At 33.1% G+C, this 19321-nt stretch overlaps 2 protein-coding genes across 3 annotated transcripts; one reads left to right on the top strand and one right to left on the bottom strand.

Annotated features, from left to right (window-relative positions):
* The first annotated feature begins 2111 nt into the window (after positions 1 to 2111).
* On the top strand, positions 2112 to 4816 carry LOC145047567 (serine hydroxymethyltransferase 6-like). The gene is made up of 4 exons (XM_078995861.1): positions 2112 to 3547; positions 3652 to 4057; positions 4142 to 4243; positions 4347 to 4816. The coding sequence occupies exons 1-4, from the start codon at positions 2429 to 2431 to the stop codon at positions 4556 to 4558; spliced, it is 1839 nt and encodes a 612-aa protein (XP_078851987.1). The 5' UTR covers positions 2112 to 2428; the 3' UTR covers positions 4559 to 4816.
* Positions 4817 to 7962: 3146 nt separating this feature from the next.
* On the bottom strand, positions 7963 to 12282 carry KT2/3 (potassium transport 2/3). Of its 2 annotated transcripts, XM_078995859.1 has the most exons (12): positions 12061 to 12282; positions 11561 to 11907; positions 11235 to 11459; positions 11005 to 11163; positions 10880 to 10937; positions 10434 to 10751; positions 10053 to 10292; positions 9643 to 9963; positions 9337 to 9531; positions 9164 to 9239; positions 8497 to 9060; positions 7963 to 8411 (listed from the first exon to the last, which is right to left on the bottom strand). In XM_078995859.1, the coding sequence occupies exons 2-12, from the start codon at positions 11812 to 11814 to the stop codon at positions 8296 to 8298; spliced, it is 2526 nt and encodes an 841-aa protein (XP_078851985.1). In that variant the 5' UTR covers positions 11815 to 11907; positions 12061 to 12282; the 3' UTR covers positions 7963 to 8295. The 2 variants fall into 2 exon arrangements, with proteins under 2 accessions (XP_078851985.1, XP_078851986.1); XM_078995860.1 differs by lacking the exon at positions 12061 to 12282 and having other exon boundaries at positions 11561 to 12014.
* Between the last annotated feature and the right edge of the window lie 7039 nt (positions 12283 to 19321).

Raw genomic sequence — 19321 nt, 5'->3', positions numbered from 1 at the left:
AATTCTCAGCCAAATAAAACCAATCTTGTGGCACCTGATCGTTAACTTCTTTACCCAAAAAACCTTCACACAAAATGTATATCAAACATACTCTAACTGTATCAACGTCGTCAAGTGCTAGGAATGTTCGATTTAAAATTAAACTTTTCAGGTCGCCGATTTTCACCGAACTATTAGTATGGTCCGGAAATAGCCGCTCACGCAGTAAACATCTTTTTTTACTGCTTATTAATTTTTCTGACCCTTTTCTCCCAATGTTTTTTGGATACTCCCCAAAATTGAAGCCGTTAATCAAACAAAACTCTTTCGGCCCATAAACCATTTTCGTATTGCCTACTCGAAAATATAAACGTTTTATTCCATCTGGGGATAAAACAGGGTCCGGCCGGATCTGATGAAGGAACATTTTATGAAACAATAATGCGTCCCCTTGTAAACGAGGGACATCAGTAAAATAACCAAAGACGGTATCTCTGAAAATAGCATGTCGGGCATAATCTAAAACTTCAAATACTTTCCATATGTTACCGTCAGAGCCTTTTAAGTTCACAAAGGCTTTCGTATTCATTAAACTAAAATCATGCTGCAAAAAAAACACAAAAACAAATTAGATAACTAAAAAATATTTATTTTTAAAATATATGATTATGAACTGCAAATACAATTTCTTAATTACTAATATATATATTTCCGATAAAAAAAACAATAACATACACATATATAAACAATTTTCCAAGTTATACAACTAATATATTAACGATAGAAAACAATATCATACATAATTATATAAACATTTTATTAAACATATTTTCAACTTAAACGACAAATATATCAACGACAAATATTCAACTTAAACAAATTTTCAATTTAAACGATAAATATATAAACAATTTTTATCTTTCTAATTAAAACTAACATTTTATAACCATATAAACAAAAAAAAAAATTTAAAAATAAAACGACAAACAAACTAACAATTTTGCAAGCTATACGATAACTTTATACAAATTTTCAACTTATACGACAAATACAAACAATTTCTAACAATATATATATAACAAATTTTCAACTTATACAATTGTTATACTTATACGACAAACACAAACAATTTCTAACAATATATATACGACAAATTTTCAACTTATACAAATGTTATACTTATACGACAAATATATATACAAACGACTATTTTGCACTTTATATAAACAATTATACGATTAGAATATACAAGATTTCAGGTTATACAACAACTAAAAAAACAACAAAAATAACAAATTGTAAACATTATCTACGCAGTCTCTACTTGTCTCTACTTGAATTTAAACTTCAAGTATACTAAAAAAATATTAAAACTATCAAACACAACAAAATTACCCTTTTTTAACACTAAATAATACAACAAATGATAAAATAAAGAGATTGTTGACATTAAAAGAGTTAAAATCTAACCATATTTGCGGGATTGTTGACATAATCCTCAATTTTCTTCAAAAACTAGCCAAAATTCCGAGATAAATCCAAAGTTAGAGAGAGTTTTTGTGTAGAGAAGGGTGAAAAATGAAGAAAAAAAAAAAACGTTTTTATAGTCAAATTCGAGGGTATTTCGCAGATGACTACCAATTTCGCAGATGGGGCTTCTCATCTGTGAAAGTACAAGTACCTAAAGCACAACTGTGCTTTAGGTACTTGTACTTTCGCAGATGAGAAGCTCATTTCGCAGATGGGACATTCTCATCGTATGACCATTTTTGTAATTTCGATTTTTTTTGCTATTTTTGTAATATCATTAGTGTAAATGACTATTTTCGTAATTTTTTTTTTTTTTTTTTTTTTTTTGCGGTTGATGAAGTGCTTACGCCTCTAATGTTTGTAATAAGGGAAAGTAACTATGTAATTCTTCAACAAGAAGCCCCTTAACATACTAAATAATTTTCGGAATACTCTTTTTAAAAACAAAAGGTCAGAAAGTAGAACGATTAAATCATATTTTATATTTTATGTTGGAAAAAAAGACATTGCGGGTACTTTTCATTATGACAAATATCTGAAATTGTTTGTTACCCACAAAACGGACTAGATGAACCTTAGAGGCATGGATGTGTCCAGGTGCATCCCCTTTTACAACTTCATCAAATGAACACGTCTTCGTTCTCTTCTCCCTCATCCCTATTCTCCATCTTCTGCGGCCATTGTCCCCTCTCTTTCTGTTTATACTCTTCATTTACTGCTCCAAATTCATCCATACTCCTTCTTTAATTCATCTTGGAAAAAGTACACGATCATTTACTTTATGGAATCCCATATCACATGTACCTTCCTCTTTGCTTCCCACCATTGTTGCTGTTGTCGTCATCGTCTTTGTTAGGGTTTTTCGATTTTTTCTCTTTAAATACTTTTTCTTCTATTAAGAATTCTGAAATCCAAGGATATGCCTCGTGCTTCGCGATCCAACGTCTCGTTAGGGTTTTTGCCTCATTCTTCCCACCATAGCCAACTTTCCGACGGCTCTATATCGTTTCAAATAGATTCGAGTTTCCATAGCTCTTCGCGCCATATCGTTTCATCTGTCCCACTTCAGTTGATGGAGGAACAGACCACGACCGAAAGCAACATCGTCGAATTGAACAATCAACAACAGCAGAGAAACGTCGGGAGCGTTGATTTAAACGGGGAGAGCAAAATTGGGGACGAAGAAGATGAAGCAGAAAAAGATGTTGACAACTTTCAAATTTTGGGGCATCCCATGTGTTTGAAAAGGCGAAGGGATGATAACAGCAGCGGAGCTACCCCGGAGTCGTCTTCTTCATCTACATCATCGAAACGTTGTCAAATCGAACAAAGCGGGCAAGAGAGAAGTCTTGAATCGCGTCGACAAGCTGTTCGAGCTTGGGGGAACCAGTCCCTTCAGGCTGCTGATCCTGATATCTTTGATATATTGGAGAAAGAGAAGCAAAGACAGTATAAGGGTATCGAATTGATAGCTTCAGAGAACTTCGTTTGTAAAGCAGTTATGGAAGCTTTAGGGAGTCACTTGACAAATAAGTACTCTGAAGGAATGCCAGGCGCTAGGTACTACAGTGGCAACCAATACATCGACGAGATCGAAATTCTTTGTTGCCAACGTGCCTTGACAGCATTCGGACTTGATAGTGAGAATTGGGGTGTAAATGTTCAACCGTACTCTTGTACATCTGCAAATTTTGCAGTATATACTGGTTTGCTATCCCCTGGTGATCGGATCATGGGGTTAGATACCCCTTCAGGAGGGCACACTAGTCATGGCTACTATACACCAAATGGAAAGAAAGTATCAGGGGCTTCAATCTTCTTTGAAAGCCTTTCATACAAAGTTAACCCACAAACAGGTATTATAGATTTTGAAAAGCTTGAAGAAAGGGTACTTGATTTTCGCCCAAAGATACTTATTTGTGGTGGGAGCTCATATCCTAGGGATTGGGAGTATGCCAAATTTAGACAGATTGCTGACAAATCCGGAGCAGTCTTGATGTGCGACATGGCTCAAATCAGTGGTCTCATTGCTGCCAAGGTAAACGTAAATCACAGTGATTCAAACTCATTCTTTTATATGTAAAGATTCAGTATTTTATACTTACAAAAACATTATGTGGTTCTTTTATATGTAAATCACAGGAATGTGCAAGCCCATTTGATTTCTGTGACATTGTAACCTCGACTACTCATAAAAGTCTTCGTGGGCCTAGGGGAGGGATTATTTTCTACAGGAAGGGTCTTAAGCCAGGGGTAAGAGGGAAGCTTTTGAATCAAGGTGATGGAAGCTACAAGTATGACTTTGAAGAGAAGATAAATTTTGCTGTATGTCCTGCTCTTCAAGGTGGGCCACATAATAATCATATTGCTGCCCTTGCAATTGCACTCAAACAATTGGCTACTCCTGATTACAAGGCATATATGCAACAAGTGAAGAAAAATGCTCAGGCTTTGGCATCTGCTTTACTGAAAAGAAACTGTAAGCTGGTTACAGGAGGGACTGATAATCATTTGGTACTTTGGGATCTTAGAAATCTTGGATTGACTGGTAAAGATCATCTTTATCTTAATCCTATTATATGATATAACAATAATAACAATGTTTGCTGATAGATTCTTCATTTCTTGTCAGGTAAAAACTTTGAGAAAGTATGTGAAATGTGTCACATTACTGTCAATAAAATTGCCATATTTGATGATAATGGGAGTCTGACCCCAGGAGGTGTGAGGATTGGTGAGTGGAAAGATTTTTTTTTTTTTTTTTTTCTTTTTGATTGCATTGAGATGTAGAAAAATATTCAAAAAGTAGAAAGCTGTAATTGGAGTGTATGCTTCAGGTACACCTGCAATGACCACACGAGGTTGCTTGGAGTCTGATTTTGAAACAATGGCAGAGTTTTTGTATAGAGCTGCTCAAATCACAAGTGTTATGCAGCAGAGGGAACATGGAAAAATGGGAAAGGCATTCTTGAATAAAGACATAGTTGATTTAAGGGCCCAAGTTGAAAACTTTGCAACTCAATTTGCTATGCCAGGGCAAGAAATGTAAATATACATATAAATGCTGATTAGGGTTGGGTTTGAATTGTTTTAGATACAATATGATATGGATACGGGTATGTGAATATATTTTCTCGAAAAAAAAGTAGTCAACAAATTGCATATAGAAAAAAGCGTTTTGAGATATTTTGTAATTTTTTTTGAGAGTCTGATATGAGTTGTTTATAAATAATTTATCATTGTAACTCAGGTTTTATGGTTAAATAATGTAAAACCAATGTAATTTTGTATTTTTTTTTTGGTTTAAGATCATACGATAGATTGAAGGTTTAACCACATAAGCCTTGATTGTTTTTAATAACTTGGATACTTTTTATGGCCATGTGTTGGATTATTGAACAAATATATAATTTTAATTGTCTATCATTAGGAAAAACTTTCTAAATATTTTTAGACACAGTTTAAGAAAAATGGTGACATTGTGCGACATTACGGTTTTAGGTCCGATCTTTCTATTAAACAACTCATATTTGTTGACCTTGGTAACGATCATACTTAGGTTAAGGGTTTGTTAGAGCAGTGGGTATGAAACTAGACAACGGTGATTTTGCCTACGTGGATATGCTTTAACGACTTCATAACATGGGAAACACCATTTCCCCATTGGTGTCACGGTGTTTCTCGTTGTTGTGATGATATTTTGCAACGGAAGATTAAGCCAATGAAATCACTCTTCTTCCGTTCTTTCTCTTTTTCTCTCTACATCTTAACTTGTTATAACACGGAGAACATCATTTCCCTCATGGTGTTATGATGGTGTTATGGTTAAGGTGACCCATAATATTTGATGTTATAATTTACTCATACCGAATGTTCTTATCTTTTTTAATGTTACGTAGACGCTAGATCAACTTTTATAGTTTTTACTTCACCCACGAACTAGGGTGTGTATGTATGTTTTTTTTAAATATTATTATTTCAATAAAAAATAAGAAATTTTGTAAAAAACTAACATAAAATTAAAAATTACATTTTATAAATCCTAAAGTTAAAAAATAACATGAAATTAAAAATTACATTAAAAACCTAAATAAAAAAAAACATGAAGTGAAATTAAAAAAGAAAACCAAAAAAAAAAAAAAATAACATAATTTCATTTGCGGTTTAGTTTATATTTTTTGCAAATCAACTACTTCACCGCTTTATTTGCCTTTTGATTTTCATGGTCGAGATGCCTCACATCTTGCATTTACAACAAATATTCTGTAAGTGAGATGGTTTGAGTCCTATATCTCTTCAAAGTTAAATTCAATTATGCCATTTGTGCAATCATTTCCACCGATCTAACTGACCGTTCAGTTCCGACCGACGAATTTGAAGATGTCGTTTTCCCTTTTTCTCTTGCCCGAGCTTTTGTTTTGTCCCTTCCCCCTGGTGAAGGAGGCGAGCATGTTTCTTCGATATCGTTGTTAACATCATTAAGATTAACGTCTACGTGATCATCCGACGACACTTGTTGTGAGCTCGAATATGAAAATGTTTGACTTCTTTTTGGTGGATTAGCAATTTCTTCATGTGTTGTAAGTTCCTTCCACCTAATGTTTTTTTTACAACTTCCCAAACATGAATAAACTCACAAGACCTTAGCATATCATCTTGGAATGTAGCGTGTATTTTTTTTTCAACAAACTCACTTCACTTTCTCCGCTAGCTTATTGCTTTTAAAAGTTTGTATAACTTCCATTCCAATGTGTCACGAGTTCGTTCATAAGATTCCATTTCAAGTTACATTAGTAGAAGGTCCGATAATCTAGATCTTGACCCATTTCTTTACAAAACCGCTACGTGATACATAACCAAAATTGATCACCATTTGGACCCTTTCCCGTGTCACCATCTGTTGGATTAGGTGTCTAAACTCATAACTATATTTGGTATATATACTTGACTCGGTTGTAGCATGATCATTTTGGGTTGTCTTCACCAAAGCAACTTGACTGGATGAATAATAAAGAAAGAGGTTATTATGATTTATTAATATATTTTATGAATAATATATTAAAATAGAAATCATATTGGTTAATAAATATTGGTCAAAAATTATTTAAGAAATTAATTTTTTAATCAAAAGATATTAATTAAAGCTAAGGGATTGATATTGTAATTACTGGATAGTTGTAAAGTAGGGCAAAGAAACCCTAAAGATAGGGTGGATGAATTCTTAGGGATAAGACCTTGAGAATTCGTCCAAGGTAGGGATTCCAAAAGATTTTTATAGGCCGCTTAGAGCCTAAGCAATCGGATAAGTGTTTGACTGAAACCCTAATTCCTCACATATATAAAGGGACCCTTGGCTACCAATTTTCGGCTACAACATACAATCCTAAGAGTTCTAGGAGCCGAATTTTAGTCTTCCCCCTCTCTCTTGCCTTCTCCAATTGTTTTGGTGTTTGTGATCTATTAGAGGCACAACATTTGGGGTGCTAAGATTCTCAAAAGCTCAAGATCTTCAATCAACAATCAAGGTAATCATCTAAACTTGTTTTTATTTGTTATTTTTGGATTTTGCATACTCTACTAGGGTTTATAGCTTTGGATGATTTGCATGTATAATTAGAGAAACCTAGATCCAAAGCTTTAGAGTTTACATGTGCACCATAGGATTGATGTAATGCTCAAAACTCATCACCATCTTCGGATACGTAACCAAAATTGATCACGATTTAAGTGAAAGGGTTAGTATTGAAAGTACCCCTTCCTTATCCCATTCCTTTGCTCACGTGTGTTCCGCCTTGCATGATCACCTTCCCTCTCCCTCGGCCTAGCTCGTGGGAATCTCCGAACCGGTTATCCCTTTCCACTTCCTCATCCCCACCTGCTTATGATACTTGTTTCTTGTTGCAAGATGCAACAAGTTACTTTCCTCCATCGTTGACTGCTTAGCTTGAAGGGCTGCAATCGTCCCCTTCAATTCATTCGTGTTTTGGGTTTGTTGAAGCATGAATTCCTCGAGTTTTTCCATCACTTCCTCTTGCGATGCCATCACAAGCGTCTTTCATACCAAATTGTTACAGCCCGGGACCTTGATCTTGTGACTGGACTTGTGTATCGACTACTACCTGCCGCGAACACCAAGAAGCTTAACCTCCAAGATCGGAAGCTAAGCTAGACTAAGAATACGTTGAGAGCTATACATCCTTATTCGACTCCAACAATAATCACTCTATCTTAAACTAAGATAACTCTGAAAATTAAAAGACTAATTTTAAAAGACTCAAGACTCCTAACACATGCAATTTGAAACACTCGTGATCCTTATCCTTTGGGCCTTCGATTATACACCTGACCATATCTTGTGTCTATAACACATAATCATTGAAAAAGCTCATAAGAAAAGCTTGTTATTTAGCAAACAACTTGAAAAACTTTGACTTTAAAAAGTTCCCTTGAAAAAGCTATAAAAAAAAAGCTTCTATTACAGATGCTCTTACAACTATTTGGTGGTATCTTAACGAACTTTATCCCACATTATGTATATGAAGAGTAAATGAAGAATATTTGGGATACAAAACCTATTTAACTTTAACTTTACATAGATTACATATTTGTATTAGACAATTAGACAAGTATAAAATACACGACCATGTAAACATCAAGGAATTCCGTATTCCTCCTATATGGAAAAAGAAAATTACAAACACGATCTATATCTGTATTTATCCTGTATTACTAATTTATATAAAATGCATCTTGCCAAAACTGAAACGCATTTGTTTATTTGTTTTCTTATATTTCTCCAATAAAAAGCTTGTCATTATCTCTAATCACTTCAACGGAATCAATCTCTGCTCCATCTTCATCTGTAACTACGGCATTTGTAGCATCAAATCCAAACTTTTCACCTTCAAACATTAAAAAACAAAACTTTAATTATAGTTTTTCTTTCAGAATCCTCGAAGCATATGCACAAACCATAGATATATATACCTGCAATAATCTTGAGCTCCATTAACGAACTTGGCACCTTAATAAGTTTCCCAGCCTCTGTACAACAATTCTTCTTCCTCACCATCGGAAGCCCTCTGTAAATACTAACCCTACCAACAAAGTGTCCATGTGAATGTGATCTTCCCAAAATACCCTCCTCCCCTCTCCGGGTCTCCACCACCGGCTCCTGATCCGGCATCATGATTCGGTACCCGACCTCTCTTTTTGCCACGAAATCCTTCAAATTTTCTGGTGGAATCTTGTTCTTGAGAGAGTGATCATTGACATCAGCACCATTCATCACGAGTAGCTTTACCATTTCAATGTTGTTTTCAGATACTGCAATTTGGATAGCTGTTGATCCATGGTGGTCCTTTGAGTCTACAAGAAGCCCGTGTTTCAAGAGGCCTTTCATCACGTTTAGATCGTTTCTCTTTGATGCCATGCACAGAAGCTCGCCAGCTGTACATGGGTCTGAAATGGAAGCCCAATGGTATAGGATTCGGAATATTGAATGGTGGTTTGTTGCTATGGCATCCCATAGTGCAGTGTTACCTTCCATATCTGTAATATACACATTTCATATTTACATGTTAAGTGTCTAAACTAACTCTTCATTTTCAAACTAAAAAGCTTGCAAGTTGCAAATATTCTTAAACAACCAGACCTCTAAGGTGTATGTTACATGCATGCTTCAGAAGAACCAAAACACATTCTTCATGCCCTTTAGATGCTGCGATGTGCTGATGCAAACAAAATTTAAAAAAAATAATAATAATAAATAACATTAGAATTAAATTTATGATGTTTGTGGATAGAGAAGAAGGATTAGTAGATTACCAAAGGGGTTCTTCCTTTTGAGTCACTGATATCGGGATCAAGCCTTGCCTTGAGAAGTTCATCAAGAAAAGCTGCATTTCCTGTGCCTGCAATAGTAAGCAAGTTCATCGACATGTTTGGGTCTCCATCTCCATCTTCTTCTCCACTTTCCAACAATAAGTCATCCAAATCCAGATCTTTAAGCTTCTTGTGATGCTGCAAAGTCACAATCAATATTTCACAAATCTTGCATTACGAAATAGACTAAACTAAACAAAACTGAAAACTGTCCACCCTTTTTGATGGGACCTTAAATTATATTCTAACCTGGAGAAAGTTTTTGAGGATGGAGACGTTGTCGGGTTGTTTGGTCTGCATTGCTTCAATGAGAGCGGTGGTTTTGAGGCGCAAGAGTTGACTCAGGGTTTTGGTTCGGTAAGTGTAAGACTGTGGTCTGCAGCAAAGTGCGCCGACTTCACCAAACACGTCACCCGTACGTAAAACACCCAAAACTTGTTCTTTCTCCATTGGATCACACTCTATGATTTCCACTTCTCCAGATACGATTATGTACACGTCATCAGGTGCCTCGTTTTGTATTATAACATCTTCTCTCGGTGGTATGTATTCTGCCTTCATATCCGCAACCTGTTTTAATTAAGGTTAATTAGCTTTGGTTGTAGATTGAAAAGTTTTGAAATTTATGCAAAATTTGGATTTTGGGATGTTGATGTTACCAGAAGCAAGAGAATTTCTCGGGAGACACCCTCGAACAGATAGACTTTTTCAACCGTTGGTAGAAATAGATGCTGTCTAATGCTTGTGCATATGGTTTTCGGAAGCTGCTCGATTAATTGTTGCTGATTCAAGCTTTCGGCTTTAAATCTCAAGCACATGTACGCGAGTATCTGTTCTTTAAGTCTCTTCGGCAAACGATTCCGACCGACGAAACTTGATGCTGCTTCGATGCTGTTTCTCTACAAAAGAACAAATGTGATTCAGTTTTGTAACAGTTTGACTTTTTGGTCAAATCATGTACAGGTTATAGAGTGAAACAGAAGAAGAATATTGTCAATTGTCATGGAATTTGTAAAAAGTTGATGTGAAATTTGACTTACGAATTCCATGGTGCGACGAGTGCCTTCGACTACTAAATTAGTCATGTTGCCGATAATGTAGGCGGTGAGGCCAAGATTGAAGAGCATGTAGAAGATGATAAACACCATCTCTGCTGCGTTCTCTGCGTGGAGATCACCGTAGCCGACGGTGGTCATGGTGGTTATAGACCAATATATGGCGGAGACGTATAGGATGTAAAGATCCGCGTCCCTGAAATTCGGGTTCATTGACCCGATCCATGTTCTTCCTTCATGTGGGTATAACACTGCTAGCAAGTAGTAGATGCAACCAGCACAATGTACCAAGAACAGAGTCACCTGTAACACACCCATTTAAGAAGTTTTACACTTAAATCGATATGTATTGAACTAAAATCAAATCATTTTGACTTAAATCCGAAATTAATGATCCAAAAATGTAGTGATTCTGTGGTTGATTGACTTACACAGAGAAGCCTGGCACATCTGACCCAGAAGTAGTTGAATCGTATGTCCTTTTCAAGCCTGCGATAGTAATCGTAAGCATCAATGGAAAGTTACTGTATGATTCTGGAGTGACAATCGATCTAACCTGGTAAAAAACTGCTTCACGCGGCGGAGACGCCAAAACCGGAGCAAACCCAAGACGACGTACGGGAGACCCATGCGGTGTTTTCCGGTGAACAAGTACGATAGCAACTCGAACGGCAGCGTCGATGCCAAATCCATCACAAACCATGTCGATAGGTACCTTCATTTCCCCAATAAACGAATCGAATCAATACGAAATGGATGCAAAATTGTAATGCGATAGATAGATACCTGGTGGCGATGCTTTTGGGGTCACGAACAAGGAGATGTGTGACGGGGTCAACGTAAGCAACAATGAAAGTCAAAACAATGTCGACGGCGAAGAAAAAATCGACGATGGAGTCAGCAATGTAGAGTTGTTTATGAGTTTGTGCAGAAGATTTCAGGAACGCAACTTCAAATGGGTATGTCCAAGCTGAATATATTACCATTACCACCATTAATGTCTGCCAATACCTGTAATTATCTTTATATTAAGTATTACTATAAAAAGGTTACAATTATTTTAAGAAACTATACACTAACTAATTTAGCTTTTTTTAAGATATGAATTGTACCTATATTTGGAGTCCATAGGTGATATGATAATGCTGGATCTTGAGGGAATATGATTTTGTATATATGAAACACCCAGTGGAGGGATCATAATCTTTGACAAGCTCCTCAAATTCATAGGTTCTTCTTCTTGATCTCTCTTTTCTTCTTTCTTTTTCCTCGATTCTCTATATCGATCTTTCATCTTTTGATTGTTTGATGCTGTAGCATGCAAAGTGTTGTATACTGTTGGGAAAGTTGGTTGCTTTATTTCCATCTTTAGATCTAAGAGTTCGTGAGACTCTAGTCTAAGACGTGTTGTAAGAACACGTTACACAATGTTATGACTTATGAGGCATGAGTTGAGTTCCTGAAAGAAAGAATCTTGACACTTAAGTAATAATATATAACAATTAACAAATAAGTCATGAAATCTAATAGTATGATCTTCTATATGTTTCTTGTTTAATATTACAACATGAAGCTTAGCTATATAAAAGAGAATAAAGTGTTTGATAAGAACCTCAAGATAAGGTTACATGATTCGGGTTGGTTTCACCATCTTTTTGTTGGTGGTGTACTGGTGGTTGTGGCGGCGATGGCGGCGATGAGAGGGAGATTGTGGTGGTGGTGGTCCTTTGGAATTATTCCATGTGAAATTGAGGAAGAATTGTGTTGTTATGAAAGCACTTCAAAGGGATTGATGTTTTTGTATTTTCATGTGACAAGGTGCAAAATGAGTGGAGTAGAAGAAGAAGAGTGGCCATTACGAATTTATTTGACGATGACCCTGACCGGTTAACCCGGACCCGGACCCATTTCTTATCTTATAGTAAGGCATCGTCACACATGATCCCACCTCCTTAAAATTGTTGGTCCACACTTTGCACTAAAAGAGAATAACTATTTTAGTGATGTTTGAATTTTTTTTTTTTGCACTCCACACCTTGTATTTTTACACTTTTGATACATAATCTGTCTAAATTTTGTTAATGTTAAAAGACATTGAGGATATTTGACTATTAGCAAAAGTTTGTTATTAAGTTATATGTCAAATCAAATGTTACTTTATTTAGATACCAGAAAGAGCGATTAGATAGAGCAAAAGCCATACCGCCTCACATAGATAATTTAATTAAATAAAACTACAAGAAAATAAAGTGTTGGTTATGCAAATATCAAATTTGTGTGGTACAAAGATTAATAGCACCCAACGACACTCAACTTGAAATGTCTTGGAAATGTCGGCTGTTTCTTTAAAACCAAAAGAAAATAAATTATTTTTATTCTACACAAGGTTGATATTTGATGAATGTGAGTATATGTAGTGGTCGAGTTGGATAACTTTTCGTTATATTTGTGGTTCTCATATTTTCCTTTTCAATTTATGAGGCTTGAATGAATTATGTTACGAATAAAAAGACGGATAATATCAAATAAAGTGAAACCTTTAACATTTGATGTAATATAATATCATATCATTCGATCGTTGGATACATTTTATGTTTATATCATTGCATTGCATTTATCCTTTAAATTCATAAATTTTTATCATTTTGGGACATTTTGTGCAAATTGGTTGGATCATATTATTTATGCGAGTAGGGACATTGGAAGCTTGGAACATGATTGGGGCGAGTCAAGTTTGACGAAAAACGGTTTTGGAACAAAGAGTTGGAAAAACCAAGTTTGTACATATTTAAAAGAGAAGGTTACAAAGACTTGTGTATTTGTACTAGCATTTCATATAGTCATGTAAACAGAAGAGAAGCAGAAAAAGGGCAACTTACTTTTGGATTCACGTAGATTGTGTGATTTACAATTGTATTTTATACCGGTTGTATGTTTGGGTTGTATAACAAAAAAGAAAATAAATTTTCGATTACGAAATAAAAGACGTCAGTTTACTTTAATGATCACTCGTCGTTTGAATCTCAACTCATTTCACATGGGTCATGTGTTTGGTCAAAGCAGTTATTAAATGATTTTCCAGTTTCTTAAACAAGAACGTAATGAGTCGAAGCGTACATACTCTCTAGTATCCACAACACCTACTGATCCATGAAGTTTATAAAAAAAACGTCATTTTCACTTTCACATAAGCAAAACAATTTCTTTTCTTTCACAATACAAATACGAGTCGTTTATATTAACATTTAAGACATATCAAGCGTGAATCTCATGTACAAATGTACATCAATACATGTTTATCAGCAAGGGGGACACCTCATGGGTACATAGTCGGGTTGCTCAAGAGTCAATTTTTGAGGTGGGGTCAATCTGCCATAGTCATGTGGTCGTGTTGCAATAGCAAAAAGTTAGGGACCACTGGGTTGGGTAGGGCTAAAAGCGTAAGCTTCATCTTTACCAATAAGGCAATAACTATCTTCAGGAATTTAATTATTGATTATTGTTGAGTGAACTTTTGATATGATAAAATTAATTGATATTACTTCAATACCGATTTAAATTACTTTATAGTTTTATATATTTTCAGAAGATATTTGGATCTTAAAACTTTATAATAACACTAAATTTAATAGTTTTATCGTATAGCATTATGAAAAATATTTAGCTCGGCTATTTTTTTAACGGCAGATGTAATAAAAAAGATTAGCAAGAAGCTACACAACACAAAGTACAAGCATTACAAGTATTCCTTTTAAAAGAAGAAATACACCAAACTCGGCATTTAGGTGATTTGTCGACATAAGAAAACAAGGAAATGAGCAAAGACAAATAAGGAGATATGCCTCGGATTTCTAGTTTCTAGTAAATTAGAAAATAATTAATTCAAAGCAAACATTATAACAATGACTTCAATTGTGTCGATAATTGTGAAAGTGAAGAAAGATATACCACATCCGCAAATCGGAGGAATGCATCCATCAAGAAAGGTTAACATTATATATATATATATATATCCTAATTCTAATAAATAAGTAGAACTCGGCCACGTGGCATTCTCCCAGCCCCCCAAAATAGAGTTTTCCCGCTCATTTTTTCTTCTATATTTACGTAAATGCCATTGAATCCGAAAATTGAATAAAAGTTCAAACTAATGCAATATATCAGGAAATTTTAGCTGTCAACTACATTCAAAATATTCATGCATTAATTTTAAATGAATAAAGATTATGGAAATAATTTGAAAAAATATGTTAATGAATAATCAGATCCGAAAATCACGATTAAATTTGAAAGTTTGTTTATTTTGATTGCAAATTCAATATATTGCGATCATTAAATCCCTAAAAATCTGCAGTATCTTTCAGCAAATGTAAATATCATTTATACGGTTATTTTGTTTTTACCATTCTGCTCCATAACAATTCTGCTCCATAGAAACCACAGCAAACGTATTCTTCTTCATTCTTTGTTATTCTGCAACGCTTCAAGAATTAAATATCAGGTTAGTGTATTCAAAAATCAGAATTACCAATATTTCTATTTCCTCCATGTTCTTATTTATCTGTATCTATCACGTTCTCATTGTATGATTTCTATTCTTCTTCTTTTTTGTAATTCTTCTTAATCGTCTACTTCTTCTACCTTTTCAGTTTAAAAGACGAAAAACTAATGAACATTACAAGTTCATTTTCTTTAAAAAAAATTAAAAATAGTCTTTTTCAGATGTGCACAGTAACTTTTTTTTATGGTATGAAATTTTAAAATTTGTTTGTTTTTATCTAAATACAATCTCAAAAAAATTTAGAATTTTAAAATTTATGAGTACATTAAGTCAGTTGTTATTGTCATATGTTGATTTTTAATTTTTCTGTTTTACTCATTGTTATGTTATCTGTTAGTGTTAGTATGTTGCAGGGGCATTTTCGGTATAATTGTCGTTTTCATGTTTATTATATATTTGTGTTCCATCTTATTATATAAACTTTTATTCAATCTAAAACATTATTTCATATGAATTATTTGTTTTTGTTTGTATTCCATTTTATTATAAAATGAATTATTCAATTTAAAAATTTATGAGTACATTAAGTCAGTTGTTATTGTCATGTGTTGATTTATAATTTTTCTGTTTTACTTATTGGTTAGGATGTTCTGTACATTTTAAAAGGTTGTTAATTTTCCTTACAATTCTATAATGATTAAATTTATTGCAGAAAATGGAAATAGGAAATAAGGTTTACCTAAATAACATTGACCAGATAGATGAAAAACCGCATATCAAGGTTCGGGTGCTTAAAATTTGGAACTTTGTCAGAAATAATAAAGTTTGTTCCATTGAAATGATCATCATGGATGAGGAGGTTTGTTGTATTTGATATATTTTTTATTCATCATTCAATATTAGACATGTTTCATGAACATAATAAAGTCATTTTGAAGTAACGAAATTGTTCATAAATTCTGACATTTATGAAATAAATGAGTTTAAAAATAAGTTAGTTTCCAATTGTTTTTTATTTTTTTATAATGTATTTTAATTAAAAAAAAAACACAAAATAAAATATATTGCCCCTAACTTGATAAGTATTTGATATATCGCAGTTAACAATTAAGACAGATAAATAAATCAATCAATTTGTATAATAAAAATTCGAAATTCTTAGCTTTCTTCCCCAATTCGCATTCTACTGTAAAATTCACATTCTTCATTCACCCTCTTTCTTCGCATGTTCCAATCATTTTTTTGTTTTTTTTAGTTCATTCGCATTTGAGTTGTTTGTCTCACCAAATACGAAATGAATATTAACCATAATCACCTTCGCATCTTTAACCCCAATCCATACAACCTCATATGCGAAACCCAATTTTGATTTGTATTACCAAATGCGAACATTTTTGCTTTTACACGTGAACTGCATTTGACTCCAATATTGAACAAATCACATTTCACAGTCCTTCTTGACTTCGCATTTTTCTTCACGAATCGTCCCTCAATCAATAACCCAATTAACCCAATTGCGAATCCAAAATCAAAACTTATTTGTTTTCATATGCGAACCCAACTGATTGGCTTTTCAAAATCAAATTCGCAACTCCAAATCGTTCGATTATTCGCCCCAATTCCAAAATCAAATAACAGATCCTTCGTATGATTCATTTAATAACCAAGGCTTCGTTCCAGAAAACATCGAATTTAACAGTTATTCGTTCCCACAATCTTTAACCTCCGTTTAAAATCGATCCCTGTATACAAACCCAATAACCAATCGAACACATACCATTCGAAAACAATAATCATTACACCCTTCAACAGATTTGACATCGCATTTCAAAACAATCGATCTTACTTCATCTGCTTGATATATCGCAATTAACAATTAAGACAAATCAATCAATCAATCAATTTGTATAATAAAAATATTGCTATATATGTAAAGACCATATTGCCCCTAACTTGATAAGTATTTGATATATCGCAGTTAACAATTAAGACAGATAAATAAATCAATCAATTTGTATAATAAAAATTCGAAATTCGTAGCTTTCTTCCCCAATTCGCATTCTACTGTAAAATTCACATTCTTCATTCACCCTCTTTCTTCGCATGTTCCAATCATTTTTTTTTAGTTCATTCGCATTTGAGTTGTTTGTCTCACCAAATACGAAATGAATATTAACCATAATCAACTTCGCATCTTTAACCCCAATCCATACAACCTCATATGTGAAACCCAATTTTGATTTGTATTACCAAATGCGAACATTTTTGCTTTTACACGTGAACTGCATTTGACTCCAATATTGAACAAATCACATTTCACAGTCCTTCTTGACTTCCCATTTAGTTAGTAATTAAATAATTACCAATAAAAAAAATTATTTAAATATTCAATATTACAATTTATAAGTTATGATATAATATTTTATTAAATAATTAATTTTTAAATTCAATTCAAAAACAGCACCCGTGGGTTCCACGAGTTTTAACCTAGTATATATATATATATATATATATATATATATATATATATATATATATATATATATATATATATATATATATATATATATATATATATATATATAGGTAGAGGTTCATTTGAGACCACCTATATTTTGTGAGATATAAGGACCAAATCTTAGTCATTGATCAAATTTGATCTTGTGGTTCAAAAAAACCCCTGATTAAAGCGCTTAATTAAACACTCAAGGGTAGATTAGTCAGCTTTTAATCATATAATGAAATCCCTTGATTTACATGATCTTTCCTTAATCAACGTAACAAAATCATATTCGCACTTTCATCTGTTGATTTCCTCATATGGTTTTCTCAATCGCAATAATATGTTGATTGAATGAGAAGCAAAAAAATTGAGTTTTGTACGTTAATTGCCACTCATGCTGCAATGATATGTGATTTTACAGGCGTATTGAAAGAGATTTCAACAATTAATCAGTAGTTCACATCGATTTCAAGCTTTCACGAGCGACTAATCATCAATTGATATCTTCGATTGAGATCGTTTTCAACAATTGGAGGTTTCTTCGGAATCATATATTATCCCCTTCATTTGATGATTTTCAACTTCAAAGCTAGATTGAAATTGATTTTTCACCAAAATACGCTTTCATCAAGTTACATAAACCGATGTTAGCAACTGATCATAAGATTCATATTGCTTTCAATATTTTCAAGCTTCGATTTTGCTTCCTGGTAAGCTCTTTCAACTATTCATCATCATCGTCATTAGATCGAGATCGATTTTCATCCCCTTCAAGCTTTGATTTTTACTCCTAGATCTTAACTTTTCAATCTAATAATGTATGTACAAAACAGTTACTGTTCTCTAGCAAATTCTCTTAAACTATACATGCATTCTATGTGTTTGATGAAAATTCTGAATGAACAAAAAGTTTGATGTATCATTCCTTTTTCCCAGGACTAATGTCTTCTTTAAGAATTGGAGTATACTTCTTAAAATATGAGTCACAAACTACTTTTATTATATTTACTATAGTTACATTAAAACATGTTTTTTTTTGTCAAACATAAAAGTATTGGAGAGGTCTTTTTAGCATAGTTTGGTTTGAAAATGCTCTTCTTAAGTTGTAGAAAAGGATTGTGCTAAAGAAAAGACTACATGCTCTTAAATTTACCATATGTAAATTCAAGTGCATGATATACATCAGATGTTTTAGAACATGATCATTATTATAGTTTTTTTTTTAATTTTTTTTTTCCATCAAACACAAAAGGTTGGATGTCTCTTTTAGCAATGTTTATTATTCTTATTAATGTGCAGTAAGGGGATGTACTAAAAAAGATTATTAAATTCAGAATATTTTTTGTCAGTGTTTACATTGTGTCTTGTATGATCAATTACATTACATAATACATTATTGTGATGTATAATCACTCATAGACTTTATTTTTAGATCTTTGATTGTATCCATACTTTATTCTAACAATTATTTCATATATGGTTGCAGATAGTTGTAACTGATGAAGCTCAACTTGAAAGGAACTTGAATATTTCAAGTTATAAGTTTTCAACTACAAGAGTCCCGATTAATAAATATGTAATAGATTTTATATGTCACAAACATGAAATATTTTTTTATGTACATACAACATATTTTATTCTGTTAGAATATTCTAATTTTATACATTATTTTGTAAAAATATTCTATATGTACATACAACATATTTTATTCTATTAGAATATTCTAATTTTATACATGTTTGCAATTAGCCTATAATTTTTTATAGCAAATAGCACATAACATTATTCTATTAGAATAACATACATCTCCTTTTTATAATGACAAACATATAATATTATTTTACTATAATATTGTACATATAAACTTTA

Source organism: Lactuca saligna, chromosome 5 (assembly GCF_052625555.1).
Source record: "Lactuca saligna cultivar CGN05327 chromosome 5, ASM5262555v1, whole genome shotgun sequence".
Classification (NCBI taxonomy): domain Eukaryota; kingdom Viridiplantae; phylum Streptophyta; class Magnoliopsida; order Asterales; family Asteraceae; genus Lactuca; species Lactuca saligna.
The sequence above is the reverse complement of the archived record's forward strand: the minus strand, read 5'-3'. Positions and strand labels throughout refer to the sequence as shown.